At 59.7% G+C, this 25,408-nt stretch overlaps 1 protein-coding gene across 2 annotated transcripts; it reads left to right on the top strand.

The window, feature by feature from the left end:
• The first annotated feature begins 455 nt into the window (after window positions 1–455).
• On the top strand, window positions 456–23,713 carry UNC13D (unc-13 homolog D). 2 transcript variants are annotated; one of them, XM_075441156.1, is made up of 33 exons: window positions 456–953; window positions 1,217–1,432; window positions 10,704–10,736; window positions 10,952–11,059; window positions 11,427–11,486; window positions 11,743–11,809; window positions 11,893–12,070; window positions 12,417–12,461; window positions 12,897–12,965; window positions 13,185–13,254; window positions 13,589–13,693; window positions 14,041–14,133; window positions 14,374–14,477; window positions 14,624–14,741; window positions 15,328–15,452; window positions 15,724–15,814; window positions 16,116–16,172; window positions 16,597–16,694; window positions 16,921–16,972; window positions 17,290–17,420; window positions 17,762–17,882; window positions 18,469–18,612; window positions 18,806–18,904; window positions 19,324–19,530; window positions 19,687–19,755; window positions 20,110–20,189; window positions 20,404–20,509; window positions 20,585–20,656; window positions 21,280–21,363; window positions 21,662–21,782; window positions 22,350–22,473; window positions 22,842–23,047; window positions 23,149–23,713. In XM_075441156.1, exons 3-33 carry the CDS (start codon window positions 10,704–10,706, stop codon window positions 23,253–23,255), a joined length of 3,144 nt encoding a protein of 1,047 aa, XP_075297271.1. In that variant the 5' UTR covers window positions 456–953; window positions 1,217–1,432; the 3' UTR covers window positions 23,256–23,713. The 2 variants fall into 2 exon arrangements, with proteins under 2 accessions (XP_075297271.1, XP_075297270.1); XM_075441155.1 differs by lacking the exons at window positions 456–953; window positions 1,217–1,432 and adding an exon at window positions 7,731–7,831.
• The last annotated feature ends 1,695 nt before the right edge of the window (window positions 23,714–25,408 follow it).

Genomic DNA, 25,408 nt, shown 5'->3' with positions numbered 1-25,408 from the left:
TCTCCAGATCTGCTCCCTGCTTGAATGATTAATCAGCTATGCAGCAGAAAGGCTGTCGTGTGAAAGCTACCTTGGTACCATTAAATTCCAATATTTGAATGGCATTATACTGTTGAAGGAAAAGAGGGGGCAGAGGGCAAAGTTAGTGTTGGATCCAGTTAATCTTTTGGCACAGACACATTTTCCACCACCATGTACAGCTCTGTCTCCTTGATGCAACTTAGGGCGCTTCGTCTGAGAAGCCGCTCGCTGCACCTCGAGCCCGCTTCCCCGCTCTGAATACGCGGCTGTTTCCCTCCTTCACGTCAGTGTGGTGTAACTGGGTATTTCTAAAGTGCTTTGAGATCTTATGCAAAAAAGTGTTACTGTGGGTACTGCTTACAGATTTCCTACCATCGGCCCTGAAACCGTGCTGATATCCCTGGGGGCTGGGGAAGGTCTTTACCCTGGAAGGATGGGGCACGTGCATGCCGAAGGCAGAGACCAAACCCTCCTCCTCCTCCGCACCATTCTGCCCAGATTTTACCTTGAGCACTCCCCCTTCTTGCAACCTATTATAAAAAAAAACAGAAATTAAACCAAATTATTGTAATAATAGCTGAGGGGATGCGCTGAGCAGCTGTACGGACTGCGGCTGAGCCAGCCTGGCCAGCGCCCACCTGCCCTGTGCCTGTGTCTTCCTTCAGGGACCGCAAGGACTCCCCGCCGCTCTCCGAGCAGCAGACGGTCAAATTGCATCTCTGCCGCGTGATGGACGCCGTGATTTATGAGCTACGGCTTGCAGCGCCGGCTCCCTTTGCCAGCACCGCTGGAGGTGGCAGGAGGCGGGGGGTGAAGTTTGGACCCCGCTGTTCCCGGAGCAGCCGGGAGCGGGGCCAGCCGGCACCGGTGAGCGGCTCGCGTTGGCCGATGCGGTCGCACTGCAGGCACCTCCAGCTGTGAGCCACTGCCAGGTTGGTATCAGAAGGTGGGTTTTGCGAAGACGGGCTGTGATCAAGAGGTGGTTTCAGGTTTAAAGCTGTACAAGTAAGCCCAAGTGAGAAATGTGGGTTTTTTGGGTTGGTATGAAAAGCCAGGACACGCAGGGCAGAGATCTGCATTTTAGGCAAGGGTTTTCTCTGCAGCCGTGCCGGGTGTTACTCACCCGTCTGCTCTGCTGCGTGAGTCAGCTCAAAGAGTTGCCATCATGAGACTGAACTGGAAACCGGTATTTCAGCACCCTCCTTGCTCAAGGGCTGAGAGTGCTGCCGAGAGAGGCTGCAACGGGACGTGAAGAGACCCACGTACCAGGGAGCGGGGACTCGTACCTGCTGACGGGGCTGCTGGAGCTCGCACCTCAGGGCGCAAACGGACCGGGACCCATCTCTGCGGGATCCTCCCAGCCGCCATTTCCAGCGCAGCTGGGTACGGTCTCCAGGTACTGGAGCAAAAGGTATTGGCTTGGGCTCCATTTGCGAGCTTGGTTCGGCGAATCCCATCTTGCTATATCTTTCCTTTCCCTTGCTCAAGTCCAGTCTCTCCTCCTCCTCCGTGTACTTTGCTCCGCGAGGGCTGGGCTCTGGCTGGGACACGGTCGCTCTCCCTGTGGCACGATCAGCTGCAGCAATATTCAGTGTTTTGCCGTGTCCGTCTGGGCTCTGGGAATGGTGTGGGGACTCAGCCCTGCAGCCTCTTCCCATCATTTAAGCGTGCGGCTCTGCAGGGCTTGGTGGGCTCCTCAGGGGGCTTTGAGACATGGGTATGGGGAGAGGGGGTGGTGGAAAAGCCAGGGAGGGATCATTTTGGTGCTGAAGCTGGTCAATAATTTGGTGTGTGCGCTCCAGGATAGGCGCAAAAAGGTGCTTAATACGCGCTGTGGGGCACGCCTGGTACCCGGGTGTCAGCCTCAAGTTCCTCCACCTTCACAGACATCCCCCTCGGTCCCTCCTTGGCTCAAACACGTGCTGTAGGTCCTGCGGCTCTGAACTCAGTGCCCCAAACCAGCAGATGAAATGACCTTGACATCTGTGTCCCCCCTTTGCCGTCCCTGCAGTGAAGGCAGCCATTGCCCCGGCCCTGCGGTGAGGGGATGATAAATCCAGTGGCCGACACTGAATGCGTCTCATCGGGAGAGGGAAGTGGATGAAATATTTGCTGCATACGCGTCGCGCATGGCAGTGATGGAGAAAACGTTTTAAAGCTGTCAAGGGGCGCCCGAAGCCAAACGAATGGCACCCAGGTCAATACGTGAAGTCTGTGACCTCCTAAAGGACACGGCAGGCTGCTGCCCGGGGGGGCTGTGCTCTCCCCCGGCCTTGTGCTGCCGTGCAGGGAGCCAGACGCAGCGTTCGAGCCGGGATGGTGTCCGGCAGGTCAGCCCTGGGCTCTGAGTCCTGGGGGGACGGCAGGGAAGCGGGCTCAGGTGAGCAGGACGCGTCGTGCTGTCCCCTGTGAGACCCACGCAGCGCTCTGGGGGGCTGGAGGAGCTCCGAGCAGAGCTTGGCACCGCAGCGGTGTTTCCTCTGGAGGGGCTGGCTGAGGAAGCCCCCCCCGGGTGACCGGGGTGCTGACTGCCTCACGGGCAGCATGGCCGGAGTCATCCTCGCATGCCCCCGCTGTGGAGCTGGCCGGTCTCATGCCAAAGCTCTGCTCCTGCCCGGGGCTCACGGGGAAAACGCAGCTTTCACAACCACCCTGCCCACATGGGTGGCAGAAAGTCCCCTTTGCTCTTCCCAGAAGGACAGGGTTTGCCTTGACATCCTGCTGAGATGTCCCAAATGGGGTGGAGGGTGCTGCATGTCCCCCCCATCCTGCCCAGCTACCGTTGCTTTCTGCTAGGTGCACTCAAAGGGCTCAGGAGAGCCCGTGGAAGGAAAGATGAGGGGTTAGGGCAGAAATAATGAAAAGGCGCCGTAGCAGACAAGGAAGGGAACTGACTGACGTCCCTCGTGGGTAAGAAATCACTGGTCCCAGAGCACGCAGCACCCGGAGGTCCCCGGGTGGATGCCCCGGCTGGGCAGGCCCGAGGAGGGGGAGCAGGAGGGTCCCTGTTTTCATTTTTGAAACCGCCTTCCTCTCCTCCACGCTGTGCTGTTACTGTGCGCCTTGCCCAACGCCGGCAGGCACAGCCTGGTCTTGCAGAGTCATTGGACCCTGTGTTTAAAAACAGAAGTGAGGGAGGGACATGTCGAAATCAATTTTTTGACTATTTGCCTGTTTCCAGCCGAGAGCCTGAGATAAGGGTGAGGGCAGGCTGCGGCTCCAGGATTATCAAGCCAAGAGGTAGGGAGATAACACTGCTGTTAATGCTTGTGGGGGGTCCTTTCATAGAAAGCTTTCCTTTAGAGGGAAGATGTCCTTTAAAAGGGGCGATACTGCTTGTTCTTCGGAGCTCTGTTCTCTCAGCAGCGCCTATAACCCCGTGCACGAGTGACCTGTAGGCTTCATTTCCACCGGCGGCAGCCAGAAACCCCCCCAGCAGTGCAGCCCCGTGGCCCGCCAGGAAAAGGGCTTCCCTTTCGGATGAGCTCTTCTGAAAAGGCATGGAGGGGCTCGCTCTGTACTGTGCGTGGATACGCTACGTGTCCCTGGGTAGTTATTCTGGGGGGCAGATTGGTGCTGTGGCGAGGGAGGTCTGTTCTGGGGAATGCTGACCCGCTCCCTTTGGAGAGCAAAGCCCTTTCACAGCTCCCGACCTGGGATGTTGGGATGTTTTGTGAGGTCCTGGCTGCCTGGCTGCGGGTTTGGGGGCTGGAGTTCCTTGGGACTGTCTCTGCTAACCTGGGATCTCTGCTACTGCTGGAGCTGCTTTTAGGGCTTTTCTTATGGTTTTCTGGACAAGGAGTAATTCGAGGTGCAAATACGATGAGATATGTGAGCTCAGTGATTTTTGTCGCCGGTATTTTGTGAAGCAGGTGGCTGCCGGTAAAACCCAGTGGGGAAAAAAGGGTATTTGCTGCTCTTGAAACAGGATCACCACGTAACTCTCCCTTTCCACACACGCAGAGGCTCAAAGCCTCCCAGGAGTCCTGCATGGAGACCTTCTGCAAGGACCATGCTGGCCTCCAACAGGGGCTGTGAGCTGCCCACCCTGCCTGGCTGTGCCTGAGCGCTGCAAACCGGCCCCGAGCAATGCAGTGACCAGCTGGGGAAGGTGCGGGGAAAGTGCTGTTTAACAGACACTTCCATATTGAAACTGAACTTTTTTCTTTCCAAAACCCCAGCGCAGCCACGGGCTCCTGGCTGGAGAATGATTGCCTGATGCTTAGCAGCAGTTATGATTGCAGTGGATTTTATTGCCTCGGCGTTACAAGGAGAAGGAGGGTGGATCTGAGGCTTAACTAACTCTTAGCAGTTGTTCTCTCTGTGGTGGTTAAGGCAAGAGACGTTTCTTTGACCCCTGTTATTTTTTCTTGACGAGAAGCAGCGAAGGGTGTGAGCAGCTCGGGGATGCTGTGTCTGTGTCCTGCCTGTATCTCTGTGGCTGCCCTTTACTAGGCCAGATTTTGCTTTTGCAATCCAAGCTAAAAGCAAAGACGACAGCAATCATTTTCAAATGCCAGCGTGCACTTTACATCTCTGCTTCCCGCTGACAACGTTCTGCGGTGGAGCGCGGCGCTGGTGTCCCGGATCAATAAAGAGCATTTGTGTGTGTCAAGGGAGAGGGATGCAGAATAGAAACCGACCCCTCCGCCACGGCCCCCTCCATCAGCGAGGGAGGAGATGCCTTTAAGCTGTTTGCCCAAGGTGAAGCAAATGCTAGGCTGGACAAAGGCAGGGCTGAAGCTGCCAGGGCTGGGCAAGCCCCTCCGAGCACCTCTGCCAGCGAAGGGGACGGGCACCCTCACCGGCACGGGGCGAGGAGGGGGCTCCACCGCCGAACTGGGGAGCGTGGAGGAAGCGATGCTGAAGCCCAGTTCCTCAGAGAAACCACGCCAGTGCCTGGGGACAGTTACAAAAGAGCCCTCCTGGCATGGGCGAGAGCAGGAGTGCGACGAGCAGCTTTTTGCAGACCTCGGGGGATGAGGCTGAGCGATCGCTGGAGTTCAGCTTTTCGGTGTCTCGCCGCGTCTCTGGATTCGTATTCCGTCGATCAGCTCGGCGTGTCCCTGTCCTGGCAACTCGCGGCGCGCGTGCGGTGCGGCCCCTCATGGCCCCGGTCCCGCGCTGGCTGACCTGGGCCCCCCACACTGACCCGCTGCCAACACCGGCAGCGCCTTCTCCATCTCCTGGTCCCCCAACTTCAGGGAGCCCCTTTCGCCAACAAAACCCGCTCTTACAGGGTTTCAGGGCAAGGGGAAGTTGCGTCTCTCCTAAAGCAGCTAAACCAGTGCAACCTGCCTTAATTACAGGTGATTGCAAAGCTGAAGGGGACTGCTGCCTGCCCCCCCCCCATCCTCTTGCGGGGATGCTGCTGCCAGCAGCCTCCCGCAGCTCTTTGCAGCCCTGGCTGGAGCCAGCGTGCTGCAGGGCACCCCCATGCCATTCATCCCTTCGCGATATCTCCTGTGGAAGTTAAGGGGAAAAACTTTCCGGTGCAGCTTCCACGGCCGTGGTCTCCTCTTTGGGTGAAGCAGAAACCCCTGCCAGGCTGCGCAGCACCACCGAACCCGACGCGGAGCCTCTGCCCCCCGCCTTGCGTCTGAAGCGCCTTGCTTATGGCTGCCAGGACAAGGGGCAACGGGCACAAACTGGAGCAGAGGAAGTTCCAGCTGAACACGAGGAAGAACTTCTTCCCTCTGAGGGTGATGAAGCACTGGCACAGGCTGCCCAGGGAGGCTGTGGAGTCTCCTTCTCTGGAGATATTCAAGCCCTGCCTGGATGTGGTGCTGTGCAGCCTGCTGTGGGTGACCCTGCTTGGGCAGGGGGTTGGACTGGGTGACCCACAGAGGGCCCTTCCAACCCCGAACATTCTGTGATTCTGTGATTCTGTGAGTGCCTGGGGCCCAGGGATAGGAAGGCTGGAAAGACAAAAACTCCCCTCGATGGCGCGTGTAGCGTCAGCCGTGGTGACGGCCCTGCTTTGCAGAGCTGGTGCGCAGCTCGACAGCCCCTCCGAGGCCGCTCTTAGCTGCGTGCGAGAACATCGAACACCCCGGAGTAAACCAGCTTTTCCCTTCGTCACCTGGGCTGCAGCTCGCCCCGTCAGCGCCGGCCTTCCGATAGGGATCTTGGAGGGGCAGGCGCTGCTGCCGGCCCGTGATAGGCAACTGCCTTGCGCCTTGCGATCAGATAAAGTGTTTACAAGAACGAAAGCTGACAGTAAAGCACAAGTTCTTAACTCAGCTTCCTGCTGCCTTTTTTCTCAGTAACCACCTCTGCCCAGACAGCTCGTTTGGGAAAAAACGCTGCGCGCCCTTTCCCAGCGCCGTCCCTGGCACGTGCACCGACTGCATCAGTTCTCAGCCCAACCTTGTTCAAGGCGCTCGGGTGCCTCGGGGATTTCCCACCCTGCAGCTTTTCTCCAGGTTTCAACTCCCCTCAGGGCTGAAGATGAATTCTGCTTTCTGCGGGGTCCCCGCCTGCACGCACGGCACAAGATGGATCCCAAATACACATCAGAGCCCAGACCCTCCACGTTGCCCCTGCACGTAGAATCACAGAATCACAGAATAGTAGGGGTTGGAAGGGACCTCTGTGGGTCACCCAGCCCAACCCCCCTGCCGAAGCAGGGTCACCCAGAGCTGGCTGCACAGGACCTTGTCCAGGCGGGTCTGGAATATCTCCAGAGAAGGAGACTCCACAGCCTCCCTGGGCAGCCTGTTCCAGGGCTCCGTCACCCTCAGAGGGAAGAAGTTCTTCCTCATGTTCAGACGGAACTTCCTGTGCCTCAGTTTGTGCCCATTGCCCCTTGTCCTGTCACTGGGCACCACTGCAAAGAGTCTGGCCCCATCCTCCTGACACCCACCCTTCAGATATTTGTCGGCATTTCTAAGGTCCCCTCGCAGCCTTCTCTTCTTCAGGCTGAACAAGCCCAGTTCCCTCAACCTCTCCTCGTAGGGGAGATGCTCCAGTCCCCTCCTCATCCTCGTAGCCCTCCGCTGGACTCTCTCCAGTAGCTCTTCATCTTTCTTGAACTGGGGAGCCCAGAACTGGACACAGTACTCCAGATGAGGCCTCACCAGGGCAGTGTAGAGGGGAAGGAGAACCTCCCTTGTCCTGCTGGCCACACTCTTCTTGATGCACCCCAGGATCCCATTGGCTTTCTTGGCAGCCAGGGCACACTGCTGGCTCATGGTCACCCTGTCGTCCACCAGGACACCCAGGTCCCTCTCCGCAGAGCTGCTCTCCAGCAGGTCCGCCCCAAGCCTGTACTGGTGCATGGGGTTGTTCCTCCCCAGGTGCAGGACCCTGCCCTTGCCCTTGTTGAACCTCATCAGGTTCCTCTCTGCCCAGCTTTCCAGCCTATCCAGGTCACGCTGAAAAACATCCTCCCCTTTTCCCTGCTGGGCTTTGCCTTCTCAGGACTATTTCTGTCCACTCGCTCCCAGTTCCACCTAAATAATAGGTGGGACTGGACATGACACCCTTCTTTCACTCCCATCCACGGGGACCATGAGGTCCCCGTTGCGGAGGGGCTGTCAGTGCAGGATGGGGCAGTGGGAAGCGGGGCCGCGGCGCCTGCGTCCCCGGGCTGCTCTCGAAGGAGGCCTGCGCGCGTTTCCGCTTGTTAAAATGGCCACGGCGTGATAAGGTCTGCGGTTTCCTCCGAGCATGCGAGCGAGGGGGAGAGGCGGCGGCGGTGGCAAGCAGAGCTGCAGCCGCCCCCCTGCCCCGTGCTGAGCCTCCTCCCGGGATGGATGCTGCTGGCGAGACCCCCGCGGGGACCCTCCCCAGGGACCAGAGCCCCGAGGTAGGTGGCCATGACGCTGAGGGGCTGGGCAGCGTGTCTGGGGTGCGATGGCCTTAGGGAGGGGGCACGCAGGCTGTGCCCCCCACCCGGGGTGCAGAGCTGGGTGCTGAGGCTGTGCAAGGGGAAGGAGAGAAAAGGGACGGAGTCTGTAAGGGCGAGCAAGAGTGGGGGTGGGATGGGGGGTACCATACCCGTGCAAACGTGCGCCCGAGGGCTGTGCGCGGGGTCGGCTGCAGCTCTGTGCCAGCACCGAGGGTCCCTTCTTAGCTCGGCTGCAGCTTCCCAGTGCGTCCCAGCCCCCCTGGGCTCCCCGCTGCCAGCAGATCCCCACAGCCCTGCTCTCAGCCAGCACAACCCAACTGACTGCCTCTTCAGTGGCCGGACAGACGGCGTCCCTGCGTCTGCCCCTGTGGAGATGGGACCTGCAGCTCTGCCTGGGCGTGACCCCCTGTGCTGGACTCCCGGGATGACCTGTCCTGGTGGTGTCCTCCCCAGGGACTTGTCCGCCATCCTAAGTGTCACCATCTCCGCAGCCGAGCTGGCCTCCGGCACCGGTGACACAGCCACAGGTAGCGGGGTGGGGGGTGCTGGCGGCTGTGTCTGGAGCTGGATTGAAGCAACGCCCCTGGGTTTGAGCTGGGCTCTTGGCGTGGGGATTAGCAGCAGTAAACACGTCCTGGTGGCTCCGCTCAGCTTTGGCTTAACCAGTCCTGTGTGCAGATGGGCGAGCACCAAGCAGATCCCGCAGCGCTGTCCCCAACGGTGGGAGGGAGGCACAGGGAGCTGCCCCCCCCAAATCAGCCATGATTCCTCCTCCTGCCCTCTCGTGCTGCTACGCTGCTGGGCTGGGAGCAGACAGAATCACAGAATCACAGAATAGTAGGGGTTGGCAGGGACCTCTGTGGGTCATCTAGTCCAACCCCCCTGCCCAAGCAGGGTCACCTACAGCAGGCTGCACAGGACCTTGTCCAGGCGGGTCTGGAATATCTCCAGAGAAGGAGACTCCACAGCCTCCCTGGGCAGCCTGGGCCAGGGCTCCGTCACCCTCAGAGGGAAGAAGTTCCTCCTCATGCTCAGACGGAACTTCCTGTGCCTCAGTTTGTGCCCATTGCCCCTTGTCCTGTCACTGGGCACCACTGAAAAGAGCTTGGCCCCATCCTCCTGACACCCACCCTTCAGATATTTGTAGGTGGCTCGTGGCTTGCTGATAAATAATGGCAGTGGAGAAATAAAGCGCTTTTCATCTCCTGTCCATGCTCGCAACCCTGGGGATGCCCCAGCAGCGCTGCCCATGGGGATGCTGAAGGGTTTGGGACGGGGCTGGGTCCTGGTGCAGGCAGGACGGTGCTGGGAGCAGCAGGAGAAGGGTCCCCTGGGCAGGGGCAGGCAGGGGCTCTCCTGGGAGCAACGGGTCCCCCTTTCACAGGGGCTGCTGAGCCACCGCAGCCCCCGGCACCGGCCGGCGGTTAAAAGCAGGGACACGGAGGCAGGAGGGCGAGAAGCAGCTGGAGGGTTCAACTCGCTGGGGGTGGAAGCATTGAATTCAGTCCAGATGGCCGGGGGGGGGGGGGATTACGCCAGCCCGAGATTTGCCGTGAGCAAATGTTAATGTTCCAGCTCAGGGCTGGGAGGGTTTTTGTTCTGTTAGGAGGATCCTAAGGTCATTTCAGGGCCTGGGCTGACCCGTAGGTCAGGCTGCTCCGTCTGTCTGTCCAGCCCTGGCTGAGCAGGGCGCTGCGGCCGTGCTCGGCGTAAGCCCCTCGGCGCAGAAAGGGCCAAACTTGCTTCAAAAATGTCTATTAATTTTTTGGCGCTGCCCCATTGCAATCCCAGAGGCTTCGGCACCAGGAGCCGTAATGGATGGCACAGGGGTGCTGGTCCCCCTCCCTCCGGCTGCGTCACCCAGCTTGTGGTGGTGGCAAAGTCACTGTCACCTGCCCCGGCTCTGCAGCAGGAACGAGTTGCTCAGCCGCAGTGGTGGCCGAATCCAGACCGTGGTTAGAGAAGCAGACGCAGGACGGGGTCTGCCTTCGTGGTGGGGAGGGAACAGAGGGTGAGGATGGGCAGAGGGCTGGGGTTTGCCGGGGAAAAGCGTATTTTTGGCAGAGGTGGTTGGATTTCCTGGCTGGAGTCATGCGGGGCTGGGATGAGTGGGAGGTGATGTGTTCGAGGCAGGGGACAGCAGGACCCCCTGGCCAGCCCCGGGGCTGAGCACCACTGGAGCCGGGCTATGCCTCTGCGTCTGGCACTGTTTTAATTTAATTGCCATTTGGAAAGTCAATGCTATTGCTGGTCATCCTTCAGCTGGGGAATGGACCTTCAGCTCAGCAATGAGCAGTGCTCCATTGCAGCAGTGCTCATTTTTCTTTCTGGCAAGGGGACTAAAGTCATGAATCCCGGTGGCTTTTTGGTATCTCCTTGCCCACAGCTGCCTTGCCCAGCCTTCAGCTTCTCGTTACGCTTTGACCACCTGCCCTCTCTCTTGGCTGATTTTCTCTCCAGCCTGGTCCTGCTGGGCCTGGCTGGGCCAGTGAGCAGCTCTGGGGGATGAAGGGTGGGTGGCTGGCTTTTAAAGCCTCCTATGGGTCACCCCAAATTGCTGTTGCCATCCTCACTGCCCCCTCCTCAATTAGCGGGGCTTGGGGGTGAATCCCCTGTGCTGCCCCGCCGGTGGGTGATGGATGAAGTGGTCCCTTGGCCGTGGGGTGTCTGCAGGTGTCATGACACAGTCTGGGGCATCCCATCCCGACAGGCTGTGGGTGATTCCCCCACCCCTCATCCCAGCTGCCCGTCCCAGCCACGGTTTCCTCCTGAAACCACCCTCTACCACAAGACCTGACGGGAAACCTCTCTGCTTCTCTTCTTTCTCTAGATGGATCTGTCCCACCGGTTCTCCAAGAGAGAGGTATGAGCGTGGCTCTGCCGTGGTGGCACTGGAGGGGGTGGCAGCACTGCTGGGGCTTGGGGACATGGCTCAGCTCCTGAAGATGCTCCCCAGGGACAGCCGGTGGTGGCTGGGCAGGGCTGGATGCTGGGACGGGGGTGGTGGCGACTGGCAGGGACCTCAGGGAGCGGAGGAGGGGGGGAACACCCCACTAATCCTGGGGATGCCCCCCTCAGCTGGCCCTGCTCTACGAGGAGGTCCTCTACACCATCCGGCACCGCCTGGGCAAGCCTGAGCATCACCACATTGCAGATGCCCAGGAGCTCTACGCCTATGTGCAAAAGGTGGGTCCCCATCTCCATGGGGGGGTCCCCAAAGCCTGTCCCCTGTCATGCCCACCCTCCTGCCTAAAGGGGCCGGGGAGCGCTTTGAGGGAGCTTTTAATGGGAACCTTAAAAGATGCAGCAGCAGCGTTCAGCTGCAGGACTGGGACAGCTTGCGGCTGGGAAATCTAAGCTCCAAGGAGAAATATTTATCTTCAGCTTGGGTTGGTGGGAAGAAGGCTTTCCCTCAAGAGCTTTCAGCTGTCCCCAGCCCTTCTGCGGGGCTCTTTGCTCCTCTGCTTTCCCCTCGAGTGGATGGAAGCCCCTGGCTGCTCTCTGGCCACCGCTGATAGGGAAGCATCCGTTACGGCCCCGGTGTCTCCCACAGGCTTTCGGCATGGATGCGGAGGAGCACAGTGTCATCATGCAGCAGGTCAAGGAACTGGAGGTACGCGGCGAGGCAGAGTCTCCCCGGGATGCTGCACCCAGAGGGTCCCCACATCGGGGTGGTGCTGGGGGGCTCTGGTGCCTCCCAGCCCCCATGCTGGGGCTTGGGGTACGGGGAGCCCCGGGCTGTGCTGCGGGAGCTGCTCAGGAGCTGTTTGCTGGCCTGAGCAACAGCTGATGGTGAAAACCTTCTCAAACCCCATCCTTCCTCGTGGGGTTGGTGACCCCACATTGAGCATTATTTTTTTTTCTTCCAGAGCCCGATTTTTTGCCTAAAAGCAACCGTGAAGGAAGCCCAGGGGATTCTGGGTAAAGATGTCAGTGGTAAGTGGGGACGGGCGGGTGTCCCAGTCGGAGAAGGGACGGCCGCTGCTCCCGCGGGGACTTGCACGCCTCGTCCCTCGCAGGGTTCAGCGACCCGTACTGCCTGCTGGGCATCGATGCCAAGAGCCAGGAACCTGCTCACCCCGACCACAAGAAGCGGATGAAGGCTGTGGTCAAAGACCTCATCCCCGAAGACCAAATCCATCGCACTCAAGTCATAAGCCAGACCCTCAGCCCGGTGTGGGACGAGACGTTTATCCTGTAATCCGCCGCTCCTTGGCTTTGCTCATTTGTGCCCAGGGCTCTCGGGGGTGCATGGGGGGGGTTCACACCAACCAGGAGCTGGGGCTCTGCCGGGGTGATGCCCGCTGGGGCTTGCCAAGCTTCTGGTCTGACCCATGCAGCAGGTCCAGGGAGGTGAAAACTAAAAGCGTGGCAAAAATCCTTCCCTCGGGGCTCTCGTACCACGTCCCCAGGCTGTGCGGGGTGGTTTGGGGTCCCCCCCCCAGGGAGGAGCCACCTGCCTGCAAGCCCCAGCTGTCCTGCCTGCTCGCTGCCGGTCCCTCGGACGCTGCTCGAGTAACCGCATCCCGCTGCTGCCTTGCAGGGAGTTTGAAGACATAGAGACGGCCAGCTTCTACCTGGACATGTGGTGAGCGGCAGCACCCCCCGGCCAGCAACACCAGCCCCCCGCCCTGAGCAGGGTCCTGCCTCCTGTGAGGGTCCCTGGGGTGGTCCTTTAGCCCGCACCCTTTAAAAAGCCCCAGAAGCCAGCCGGGGACCTGTTTCTCCATCACTTTCTGCTGGAGCACTGCAGAGTGCAGGATGCGACCCGTGTGAGCAGAAAGAGCCCGGGCTGGCACTGCCCAGGCAGGGCTGATCCTGGGCCCTGGTTTTATTTATGGCAAGAAGCCGAGTGCTTGCAGATTTTGGCTGGAAAGCCAGTTTTTGGGGTGGCCTCAGTCCCGAGCTATTCCCCCTCCAGCACCTTCCCTTCTCCGCTGTCACTGCGACTCCCTGAACTGTTTTGCAATCGCCTGAATTTGCTCCTTCCCCTCGGGGTGGGTTTCGCTGCCCACCCTCGCAGGGACTCGGACGTGGTGGAGTCGGTGCGGCAGAAGCTGGGGGAGCTGACGGACCTCCACGGCCTCAAACGGTTGGTGCTGGCGTGGCCCTAACGGCCGCCGAGGAAGGAGGGTTTGGAAAATGGTGATTTGCCTGCTGGATTTTAAAAAAATCACTTTTGGAGGGAGGTCTGCATCGCCCTGCTTTGGCTGGGTCATGGCCACAGGAAGCCTTTTCACCCCCTCCTTCGTTCCCTTTTCACCCCCTCCTTTGTTCCCCTTTCACCCCCTCCTTCGTTCGTGCCTTTCAGAATCTTTAAAGATGCTCGCAAAGACAAAGGGCAGGACGATTTCCTGGGGAATGTGGTCCTTCGCCTGAAGGTGAGTGTCGGGGTGCAGCCTCTCCTCTGAGCAGCTCCCGAGGGGCCGGTGAAACCTGGTGGGGTCTGGGCAGGATCCAACCCTGCAGCCGCACCGAGCTCACATGGGATCCTGGCTTAGAGCCACAAATTAGTGCCAGGTCCTCCAGCTCAGTGGCAGGTGCCCCAGCCAGTCCAACATGCTCGCTTGGTCATTATACATCTTTTTTTTTTTAACCAAATATTATAGTTACCCCACGCAGCATCTTCCTGCCTCCTTAATGCAGTGGTCCCTGAGCAGGATCCTTCCCCTGGGGAGGCTGCCCCAGGCTTCACCCCTGTCTCTGTGCGTGCAGGACCTGCACTGCTGGGATGACCGGTGGTACCAGCTGGAGCCGCGGACGGAGACGTACCCCAACCGGGGACAGTGTCACCTGCAGTTCCTGCTGACTCACAAGAAGGTAGAAGAGGATGGGGACAGGGATCCCTTTCTGTTGCCTTGGCAGGATGGGGCAGCTGCCCGTCCCTTGGGACCCATCTTGGGGGTCACAGATCCCTGCCCCAGGACCAGAGGTGCCAGCACCAGGGTTTGCACGTGCTGGAAACCTGCTTGACCCTCCCCTGAGCCCCACGCCAGCGTGGGGTCCTCACTCCTGATGCACCTGCACCCCTTGGCTTGGCCTCAAATAGAGCTCTCTGGGACCATGCTTTTGGGGTTCCTGGGACCCCACTCTCTGACTGCACCCCTGTGTGTTCAGGCAAGCCATGATTACTGCACGTATAGTTTCTATGCCTTTTCTCTTTACAGAGGGCCACCACGAGCAGCCGGACACAGCCAAGCTACACCGTCCATCGCCACCTCCTGCAGCAGCTGGTGTCCTACGAGATCCTTCAGCACCAGGTACCGGGGAGGAGAAGCAGCTCTCCAGCAGCTGGGTGGGAAGAAGGGCTTCCTCTGGAGCCCACCACGCCTGACACGTTGCTGCAAGGGTATGGGGAGGAGGGTCGTGGTGATACCTGCCTGTGCCTGGCACCCTTATGGGGCACCCGCTCCTCCTGTGGCCCTGCAAACACACCCCACCCCAGTGCCTGCCCCGTTGCTTGCTCCAGGACACATCTCCCTCTTTTCACACCTTCGCAGGCCGGCAGCATCGCCTGGGACGGGGAGCTGAGCAGGCATGCCAGCACCGTGCTGTACCTGCACGCCACGCAGAAGGACCTCTCTGACTTCCATCAGGTCATGGCGTGAGTATCCCATGCCTGGGGAGCCATGATGCAGCATTGGGGGGGGGGTCAAGGGCCCCGACAGCCGTCTGTGGGGGATCCCCATGCTGGCCCTGGGTGCCCCCCCAGCTCCCGGGGGCTCAGCCCAGCCTCTCCCTCCTCCCCAGGCAGTGGCTGGCGTACAGCAAGCTCTACCAGAGCCTGGAGTTCAACAGCAGCTGCCTGCTCCACCAGATCACCAGCATCGAGTACCAGTGGGTGCAGGAGCGCCTGAGGCCAGAGCAGGTGAGGGGGCTCCGGCAGCACGTGACGGGCAGGGATCAGGGAAACGTGCCCCGTGCATCCCACCCTGAGTCTCTCCTCCCGGCTCCCGGGGCCATTTCCCTCCCTGTGTTCCAGGAAGGGCAGGAGCTCGTGGGGTACAGGGGTGCCGGGGCGGCTGGAGGGCATTTCTGGGGAGAACGAGCCATGGGGACCAGGACAGCCTGGGGGTCAGGGAGCCCCTTTGCCCTGGGGGTTTGTTCCCCTTCTCTGAGGAGAAATCCTCACCCTTTGCACCGATATCCCCCTCCTCCATCGCTGCCATGAAGTCGATCACAACCCCCTGCAAAACTTAAATCTGACCCAATTCCTACTCTTCCCCACCCGTTTTCCCAGGGCATCCCAGCACCCTGCTGAGACTCTGAATTTTTCATGCATAGCAATGAGATTTAAGCACAAATCTCAGTTCAGGCTCTCAGGGGAGAAGCTACCCAAGGCTTTGGGGGTTTTCCCACCCCTGGAAAGGATCGGGAGCTACGGGATCCCTCCACCACGATGCCGTGGTCCTGCTGCTGAGGAGGACAGCGTGTGTTTCCCTCCTTCTCCCCAGAAAGCAGAGCTGGCCGAGTCCTTCCAGTCCTTGCTGACTTACGGGGTCTCCCTCATCCGGAGGTACCGCATCATCTTCCCCCTCTCTGTCCCGAGGTCCACGGAGAGGCTCCAGTCCCTGCTCCGGTGAGTTGAGCGCTGATGCCAGCTGCACATGGGATCGTATGGCTTGGCCACCATGATGGGCAAGCCTGTAACCTTGAGGAAAAACCTTCGTGAGCCCTTCCTGTCCCCTCCTACGCTGCTGTGACCTTGTCCTGTCCTGTCCCTCATCCTGGGCACCTCGTGGGGGGTGTTGTTGGGAGGGGAAGATCTGTTTGGGTAGGGTCTCTGGGGGGAGAGGGGATTGTTTCTGACGGGCTGGTGCTGGGTTTCACTCGAGGTTCTCGCTTTTCAGGGTCCTGGTCCAGATGTGCAAAATGAAAGCGTTCCACGAGCTGTGCACACTCAGCCCTGACCTCCCCCAGATGGTCTCCACGGCACTGAAGGTAGTGGGACCAGGGCTCTCAGCCTCCCCAGCCCGGGGGAGGTGGGACCCTGCAGCTCGCCCTTCCCAACCATCCCCTGCCCAGCGCTCACACCTCAGCAAAGCCACATAGACCACCATGGCAGGGTGGGTCGGGGGGCAGATACCTGCCCCTCTTCAACCTGCTGGTCCCAGCCTGTGGTTCCAACCACATGGAGCTGGGTCCTGACGACGCCCAGGGGACAAGGAGAGTGAAGGGGGTGACAGAGGTGGCTTTGCTCCTCCTGCTTCCCTGCCATCACACCAGGACACCTCTCTTGCAGTCAGGCACGACGGAGTGGTTTCACATGAAGAAGCAGCACCTCAAGCCCATGGTGAAGGTCGGTTCCCATCTCCATCGCCCTGAACACTATAGGAAGCAATTTTCTGGTTTTGGGGTGGGAGGCCCGAGGGGGAGGGAAGACAAGACTGAGACGAGGCTTCTCCAGTTTTCTGACATAATCAAGGCATTTGGGTTTCCAGCTTAAAAATACCATAAGCCACGTTTCCTGCAGCTCCCGAGGTGCATTGAAGCTGAAGGCCTTGGTGAGATGCTCAGGAGAACAGGAGGTGGTCCCTAGCCCAGCCACACAAGCACAGGGTGACAGTGAACATTACCAACAACTCCTTGGTGCTCTTAACGCAGATCTAATGATAGATTGCTACCCCACAAGAACAAATTGTAGAAATAAACCAGATCAGGACGGAGCCCAGTTCATCTCAAAATCACTGAGCATCCAAAACAAGCTGTTCCTTCCTTTGCAGAGCATGGAGGAGAATGGAAAAGCCTTGTCCAGACTCCTCCTGGAGGTGATAGGAGATCTCCAACAGTGCCAGAAAATCTGGAATAAATTCTTCATCAAGTAGGTTTTGGAGCTTAATCGCCCTCACCCACCTTCCCTGGGGTCAAGAGCAACAGGGCACTTCGATGCCTCATTCCTTGGCTCTTGGGCTCCACAGGTAGCATCTGTGGTCTCACCTCTGCCTCTTAGAGCTGTATTCTCCTCACCCTTACAGCAAGGGCATGGCCTGGGAGGATTTGCTGGGCTGGGACTGGCAGGCTCCTGACTCCACATTTCTCTCTTGCAGCACCTTGAAGTTGAATCTCTTCTCCATCGCCTACCTGGAGCTGGAGAGCCTGGTGAGTAAGCCTGGGCTGCTCTGCACTAGTGGGACTAAGATCGAAAGCCAGCCTGAGGTTTCTGGCCGCCCTTCAGGTGACAACTGGTTGTTGCAAGCCTGGAAAGGGAGCAAACTCTCGATCTTTCCCTGCATGCCCACAAAGTAACTATCATCTGCTTACTTGACCCAAGGACTCTCCTGAAATGCCACCCAAAAGGAAGAGGAGTCCCCTCAGCTGACCCCCCACCCCGTGGCTCCAGAGAGCCCCTGACAGGCCAAGCCTTCCCAGCTGGACCCTCACTAACAGCTCCTCCCCCTTCCCTTTCTCACTGCCAGGTCGCAGACCATGTCCAGGAGGAGCTGCGTGAGGTTGACAGCAGCATGTCCAAGCCCACGGCTGAGAGCCTTTTCCAGCTCTACATGAACCTGCAGGAGCTCTATCGGATGAAGGACTTCCTTCCAAAGAGGTATCCAGCCCAGAGAGAGGGGAGATGCCGAAGCAAGGGAATGAGCAGTTCATTGACAGGAACTCCAAATCCTTCCCGTTCACCTACACCACTAATCACACACAAGGCAGACCAGGCTGTTGGTGTCTGATGTCGATGTGAGCATCACCAGAAGGGTTTCAGGGTTGTGTCTGAGTGGAGCTGATGGAGACCTCAACTTCCAGACAAGGGGAAGTTTCTCCTTAGGGTGGTGCTACCTGTTGCCTCCACTTTGGGGCAGTTTCTTGTATATGAGAGCAAGGAGGGGTGATGGGCCTGTGCCGTTGCTGTGCAGCTGGAGAAGCTGGTGCCTTCATCCACAGGGATGGACCTCTGGCTCTGAGCAATTTCCACCAGTGGTTCAAGGAAGCTGTGCCCCAGTGGTTGCAGAAGGCCTACACCATTGCGCTGGAGAGGGCACAGAGAGCCGTCCAGATGGACCAGGTAACCTGGGGAGGAGAACATCTCCCTCCATCCTTTGGGGACACTCCAGCTCCCTCCATGCCTTGCTGCTGTGCCTGGCTCACAGTGCTGGGACCACCACATAGGTGCCTCTTGCAGCCCAGGAGTGAGCTGGTTCCTCTGCCAAATGCATAACAAAGGATGTGGTGTCCTGGACTGGTTGACTCCACCCTGGCCCCACATGTCATCCCTGTGCCCCTTCTCTCTCTGCTCTCTGGCAGCCCGAGCGAGCTGCTGAGCCTGCACCTGGGCCAGGCTGTGAGCATTCCCTTTGCTTCTGACCTTTAGGAAGAGGGGAGGGAAGGCAGCCATGGGGTCCTCGCCCCACTCTTCGGTGTGGTCCAACAGCACTGGGTTAGAGTGTGATGGGGCACAGCCCGATGCGTGGAGCTCAGGATGCTCCATCCATCCTCATCTCCTCCACTCTCCAAAGTGACTGGGTGATGACATCGGGATAAATGGAGCTGATGATGGGCCAGAGATCCTGAAAGTAAAGGAGCAGATCTCCTGTCTGGGATGGCTCCTCGCCGTACAAGCTACGTTGCATTTGCTTTCTCTGCCCTCCCAGCTGATGCCCTTTGGGGAGCACAACAAGCACAGCACGTCCACCGTTGACCTGTCCACCTGCTACGCCCAGATCGTGAAGACCTGGCAGCAGCTCAACTGGCCGGACCCCGAGGAAGCCTTCATGATCATGGTGAAGCTCGTGGAGGTTTGTACACTGGGCCCTGCCATCAGATGCCATGCTCACGGGCATCAGCAGCTGGAGTTTTCTCTCCTGCTCTTGAAGACATGTCTCCATGAATGGGGCCAGCGTCTCATGCCAATGTGGTGGGGTCTCCCGGCCCTGTGGTGGTCCCCATGCTGCCCAGCTTAGTCTCCTCGGCTTCTTCTCTATGCTGCAGGACATGTGCAAAATCGCCCTGATGTACTGCCGGCTCGTCAAGGAGAGGGCTGAGGCTCTGTCGCTGAGCAAGCAGAATGAGGGCGAAGCAGCCAACAGGGTTGGTATTGAGGCAGCGTCCACTGCTTAGGAAGAGGCAGGACTTGATCGTAGTTTCTGGGCAAGGAGGGACATGAGCTGCTGACCACCCAGCTGACATCCCGGGTCTGGCTTTTGTGGGGATCAGTTGAGCCCCAATAGTTGTAATCCTGGAAAATCAGGAGGGAAATGGTTTGAGCACAGGGAACAGGATGGAGATGGAATGGGATTGGGATGGGATGGCATGGAGATGGGGATGGAATGAAGATGAGAGTGGGGATGGAATGGGGATGGGATGGAATGGGGATTCAAGTGGGGATGGGAATGGAATGGGGTGGAGGTGAGGATGGAGATAGTGATGGGGATTGGAATGGGGATGGAGCCGGTGGGGGATGCACCGGGGGTTTGTGGGACACCCTGAAGCAGACCCACCTCTCCCAGCTCTGCATCGTGGTGAACAACATCAAGCAGCTGCGGCTGCTGATCCTGAAGCTGCCGTCGCAGCTGGACTGGGCCCAGCTGGAGCAGCGCACGGGGGCCGTCATCGACCGGCAGCAGATCCAGCACACGCTGCACAACCAGCTCGACAGCACTGTCTCCTGCCTGGACCACGAGGTCCGGGACGTGGTGCAAGCCCTGGCCACCAAGGTGACCATCTGCTACTGAGGCCCAAAGTGGGGAGGTTTCACCGAAGGGGCCCTGGAGCCCACAGTGCTCCTGGGATGGAGACAAGGTGGGCTTGGGCGTGAGGAAGACGGTGCGGAGGGCAAATCCCGAGTGCCTCCATGCATTTCTCCCTGGCAGCTGGAAAAGGGCATCGCCAGACACATCCAGGAGCTCTCATCTTCCAACGACACCAGGGAGCCCGAAGATGTACGTACCTGGCCCGGTCCCTCCTGGACCGTCTTTTTCAGGCAGCCATGTATAACCCTTGCCTGCTTCCTGGAGGCCCCCATCACCCTTCCCCACCTCTCCCTGCCCCATGCCTGGGGCACAGGATGCACCAGCGCTGGGGCCCACACCTCCATATGCTTCGTTTGATGCCCATGTTGGCAGCAGGACCAGACCGGGCACAACCTTCTCACGTCCTCGCTGTGGGACACAGCCCCTCGGGACTCCCCCACCCACTGCTGGCTCCAGCCAACAGTGCTCTGCCCCTCTCGCTGCTGTGCCCTGCTGGATACGGCCCCCCGTGCCCTTCCCAACGCCCCTCTCCTCTCACTGCAGTCCATCATCCCTCTCATGAAGTTCCTGGAGTCGGAGCTGCAGTATCTCAACGAGCATCTGGTCCAGGAGAACTTCAACAGGTGACCGGGGCCCTGGGGATGTGCCATGGCCGAGGCCAGCAGTGTCACCGTCCCTCGGCAGGAGTGTCCCCCCCAGCCCCTGGGGCTCGGGGACGTCTTGCTTTGGGGCTGGCTGCTCAGCCCAGAGGGTCTGCAAAGCCCCTCAGCCGAGGACCAAACCCCCCAACCCGCCTTCCCGGAGCCCCGCTCACAGCCTTCCTCCCTCCCCCCTCAGCCTCCTCGCTCTCCTCTGGCATCACACCCTGGCCGTGCTGTCGGCAGCCGCGGGGCAGCAGGTCCCCTCAGCCCAGCGCTACAAGAAGCTGCACTGTGCCCTGAAGGTACCGGGGGGACGGGTGGGGGTCCCTGGTGGGGACGGGTGTTTGGGTGCTGGCTAACAGCCTCCTTCTCCCCAGAGCCTGGAGCTGTGCTTCCACGCCGAGGGCTGCGGGCTGCCGCTGGAGACCCTGCGCACCGCAGCCTTCCTGGTACGGGGTGCTGGGGACAGGGACGAGGGTCACAGAATCACAGAATAGTAGGGGTTGGAAGGGACCTCTGTGGGTCACCCAGTCCAACCCTCCTGCTGAAGCAGGGTCACCTACAGCAGGCTGCACAGGACCTTGTCCAGGCGGGTCTTGAATATCTCCAGAGAAGGAGACTCCACAACCTCCCTGGGCAGCCTGGGCCAGGGCTCTGTCACCCTCAGAGGGAAGAAGTTCTTCCTCATGTTCAGCTGGAGCTTCGTCTGCTCCAGTTTGTGCCCGTTGCCCCTTGTCCTGTCGCTGGGCACCACTGAAAAGAGCTTGGCCCCGTTCTCCTGACACCCACCCTTGAGATAGTTATAAGCATTTATTGGGTCCCCTCGCAGCCTTCTCTTCTTCAGGCTGAACAAGCCCAGCTCCCTCAGCCTCTCCTCGTAGGGGAGATGCTCCAGTCCCCTCATCATCCTCGTAGCCCTCCGCTGGACTCTCTCCAGTAGCTCTTCATCTTTCTTGAACTGCGGAGCCCAGAACTGGACACAGGGGTTTCTTTTGGGTGCTCTCCAGGGAGGGCATCCCTGGGCTGTGGACCCATCCGTACGTTTGACCGTCACCTCTCGTCCTCCCTGCAGTCGCTGGAGACCCACCTGGCCCTCTGCTCTGCCACCAGCCGCAAACTCATCCAGAAATACTTCAGCAACAGGATTCAGCAGCAGGTAGGAGTCAGGGTGGTGCCCCCAGCCCCTTCCCACACCCCACCCTTGCCCACGCAAGGCAGCCCAGCACAGCCCACCCATGGAAACACGGGATTTCCCCACCACCCTCCCAGTCCTGGGGCTGTTTGGGCTGGTTTTGCCCCAGCAGTGGGCAGGAGGGGGTTCAAGTGCATCCCAGGGGATATCCATCACCCCCCTGGTACCCCAAAATTCCCGCTCAGCCTCCACCGGACCCCAGGCAGCCCCTCTGCGAGCGTGCCGAAAGGCAGCGCCCTTATTCTTGTGCTCCACCGCTCAGCTGGACACCGGCTCGGAGAAGTACGGGGCCGTGACAATCAAAGCTCTGTACCGCCCTTCGGAGCAGAAACTCCGCGTGGAAGTGCTCAACGCCGCCAACCTCATCCCGCTGGACTCCAACGGTGGGTGTGGGTGGGCTGGGGACCCCCGTCGCCCCGGGCCCCCTGTCCTCGGTCCCCGATATGCTCCTGGGTAGGAAAGATGCTGGCAGTGCTTGGAGTCACGGGAGCGTGTCTTCATTTGCTTCTGCATCCAAGGAGGTGGATGTGGGGAAGAAGGGGGGGTGTTGCTCTGGTGCCGGGTGCTCCGGTGGGATGCGGCAGGCAGGACACCGTGGTCACATCCTGCTGCCCTCATTTTGCAGCACCAGCCAGCAGCCAAGGCAGGCAGCTCTTTACCATCGTGCAAACCATGTCTGAGACAAAAATAATATGCCGGGGTGACAAGGGACAGTCTCTGGGGTTGGCTGTCATTTGGGGAGGTGTCCAGGAGAGGTCACCTCTATTGCAGCCACCTGTGGCAGATCCACACGTGGGCAGGCTTGGGGATGCTCCTGCACCCTCCCAGGAGTGCGGGCTGGGCTGGGGGGTGGCAGTGAGGGTGCCCTGATCCCCCCAGCCACCCCAGTGTGCCCAGTCACCCCATGCTGGGGCAGAGCAGGGAGGGGGCTGACGCCTGCACCCCACCAGGCTCCAGCGACCCCTTCGTCCAGCTCACCCTGGAGCCCCGGCACGAGTTCCCCGAGGTGGTGGCTCGGACCACCCAGTGCAAGAGGAACGAGCTGCACCCCCTCTTCGACGAAGCCTTCGATTTGTACGTAGGGGCTGACACCCACCGAGCCCTCCCTCAATCCCCGCAGACCCCCACGCTTCAGCCAAGCCCCTGCTGTGGGGCTGCTGCTCTGGGAACTGGGTCCTGCCCTTGGATTTCACCCCCTGCACCCCACTGGGGGCTCAGCCTGGGGGTCCCATGGCTGGAGCTGGGGTAGGGGCACCCCATAACCTGGGTGCCGCAGGCTGGTGCGGGGCTGTGTCGGGGTCAGTGCGGTTGGGGGGTGGGGGGAGAGCTTCCCACAGAGCATCACCCTGGGGAAGCCTGTTTGGTCCCTGGAGGGAAGGTTGAATTTTGGGACGGAGGGGATGGGATGTGACCGTCCCCCCATATCCCATCCTCCCCCCCAGCCTGATCCCCCCCGAGAAGTGCCGGCAGGAGGGGGCCTGCCTGCTGCTGACCGTGTTCGACTACGACACGCTGGGGGCCAACGACCTGGAGGGCGAAGCCTTCTTCCCGCTCCGCCACCTGCCCGGCCTCGACGCCGACGAGGACCAGGCTGACGCGGGACGGGTGCCCCAGACCCGCCTCCCCCTCACCCACCCCAAACCCACCGGTGCGTGGTGCCACAGCCAGGATGAGTCCCCCCCACCCCAGGCCCCAGGGCGTGGGGCTGCGGTGAGCATCTCCCACCATCGCTCCCCTCCTCTCTGGCAGGAGACGAGATCCTCCGGCTGCTGGAGTCCAGGAAGGGGGACAAAGAAGCTCAGGCCTTCGTTAAGCTCCGCAAGCAACGAGCCAAGCAGTCCAAGGAGACGGAGTGAGGGAGGTGGAGGAAAAGGGTGCTGAAACGAGGGGGTCTGGCCAGTGGGACCCCGGGAGTTTTGCCAGTGCTGGAGCCAGAGCCGTTGGCAAGGGCCGGGGGGGATAGAGGGGGCCCCCGTGCACCCCGCCACCTCCCAGCGCCCATCTCACCCCCACCTTCGGGTAGCAATGCTCCCGTGAGGCTGAGGAGGGTGGGCGCATGGCATTTCAGGGGATTTCGTTGCCCATCCGGACCAGCAACACTACAGGGGGGCTGTGAAAGTGCGTGGCTGTCCCTGCCCGTCCCCGTTAGCTTGTCACTGCTGGCGCCGCATCGCCTGGCCGTGTCCCCAACCCTCCTGGCTGCAACACTGCGTCAGGGCAATGCAAAAGCATCAGCAGTCACTTGGGGTGGGGACACCCCATGGCCAAACCTGCCTTTTTTTATTTTTTTTTCTCCTTTTCTTCTTGTGGATAAGCCTCTTATTTTAAATTAAAAGCCACAAAGCTGATGTGTGGGCTGAGTCTGTGCGGAGGGTGCTTTGGGGCAATGGCCCTGTGCCGGCAGCAGCGCAGCGGGGTGGGACAAGGCATTTGGGGGTACAGTGGGGCTTAAGCTGGGTGGGGGCATTGCGAAGATCACCTACACCGAGGTGTAAATCACACGGCTGGGCAAGCTGCCCGGCGGGGCTGGAGGCAGCAGGGCTGAGCACGCAGCACCGGTGCCCGGCAGCTGCCGGTGGAGCTGGGTTTTGGCCGGTGAAAGAGCCTGACGAGACACATAAAGCCCAGGTCTGGCTCAGGCACGGCAAAAGGGTTTTAGCAGAGGCAGGAACGATGGTTTGGTGATGGAGAAAGGGCAGATGTGCACGTCCTCGGGCCAGCGCGGTGCCAGGCAGGAGGGGATGGGAGCAGGAGCCATCCTGCCCTGCCTGGCACCTCACTGTGCCGCCAGTCCGGCTTTGGGGGGGGGGTGTGTGTTTCTTTTTTGGTTTGGGTTTGTTTTTTTTTTGTTTTATTCTCTTTTTTTTTTTTTCCTCTTCCTTTTTAAAAATGTACATAGCTTTTGTATGCAATTTTTTTATGTTTATTTTTTTATTTTTGATTTTTACCACCGATCGTATCGACATGGAGGTGCTTGCTGGAGCCTGGGAGCTTGCTGGAAGCCTGGGCAGCAACAACGAGCGCGGCCGCCCCGTGAGCCAAACCACGCGGTGCCGAGAGCCCAGCTGCAGCGGGCAGGGCCCCGGTGTTGCCCCCAGCCTGTGCGGGGACCTGAGACCCCCCCTGTGCTGTAGCAGGGGACAGCAGTGGGCAGCAGCTCTGCAGGGTGCGTTGCACGGGGGGCATACCAGGAAAAAGGCCCAGCAGGGCAGGTGGTTGCTTACTGCTGGTTATTTCGGAGCTTGTTTAAGCTGCAATTATTAGTAATTATAAATCTGGAGCTTCCTCTTGCCCTGCCCTGCCAGGGGATGGCTGTGCTTGGGCTGCAGCGGGTCCCTGGGCGCTGCTGCGTCCCGGGGAATTAAAAGCCTGGCCCTCCCGGGTGCCTGAGCACCAGCTGCTTTCCCGGTGGGCTGAGCACCCGCTGGGTCAATTCAGGTCAAGCTCTCGATAGCAGCGTGGGGGGAAAATAAAAAAAAAACCCCTCCTTTGGTATCTGTGTGACGCGGCCAGGCTCAACCGAACCCACAGCAGGAAGGATTAAGGCGCTGCTCGCTCACACGGAAGCCACTTGCTGGCTTAAATCACTCGTTTCAGAATCACAGAATCACAGAATCACAGAATAGTAGGGGTTGGAAGGGACCTCTGTGGGTCATCTAGTCCAACCCCCCTGCCGAAGCAGGGTCACCCAGAGCAGGCTGCACAGGACCTTGTCCAGGCGGGTCTTGAATATCTCCAGAGAAGGAGACTCCACAACCTCCCTGGGCAGCCTGTTCCAGGGCTCCGTCACCCTCAGAGGGAAGAAGTTCTTCCTCGGGTTCAGATGGAACTTCCTGTGCCTCAGTTTGTGCCCATTGCCCCTTGTCCTGATGTCCTCCAGAGCATAATATTTTGTAGCTGTACCAAACCCAGCATTAGTTAGCCAATCAATTAGCATTAATTGGCTAACTGTACATTTTATTCATTTAGAGGGTCATTAGCAACGAATATGCTTTTAAAAAGTCATATG

This window comes from Opisthocomus hoazin, chromosome 21, assembly GCF_030867145.1.
Source record: "Opisthocomus hoazin isolate bOpiHoa1 chromosome 21, bOpiHoa1.hap1, whole genome shotgun sequence".
NCBI classification, from domain to species: Eukaryota; Metazoa; Chordata; class Aves; order Opisthocomiformes; family Opisthocomidae; genus Opisthocomus; species Opisthocomus hoazin.
The sequence above is the reverse complement of the archived record's forward strand: the minus strand, read 5'-3'. Positions and strand labels throughout refer to the sequence as shown.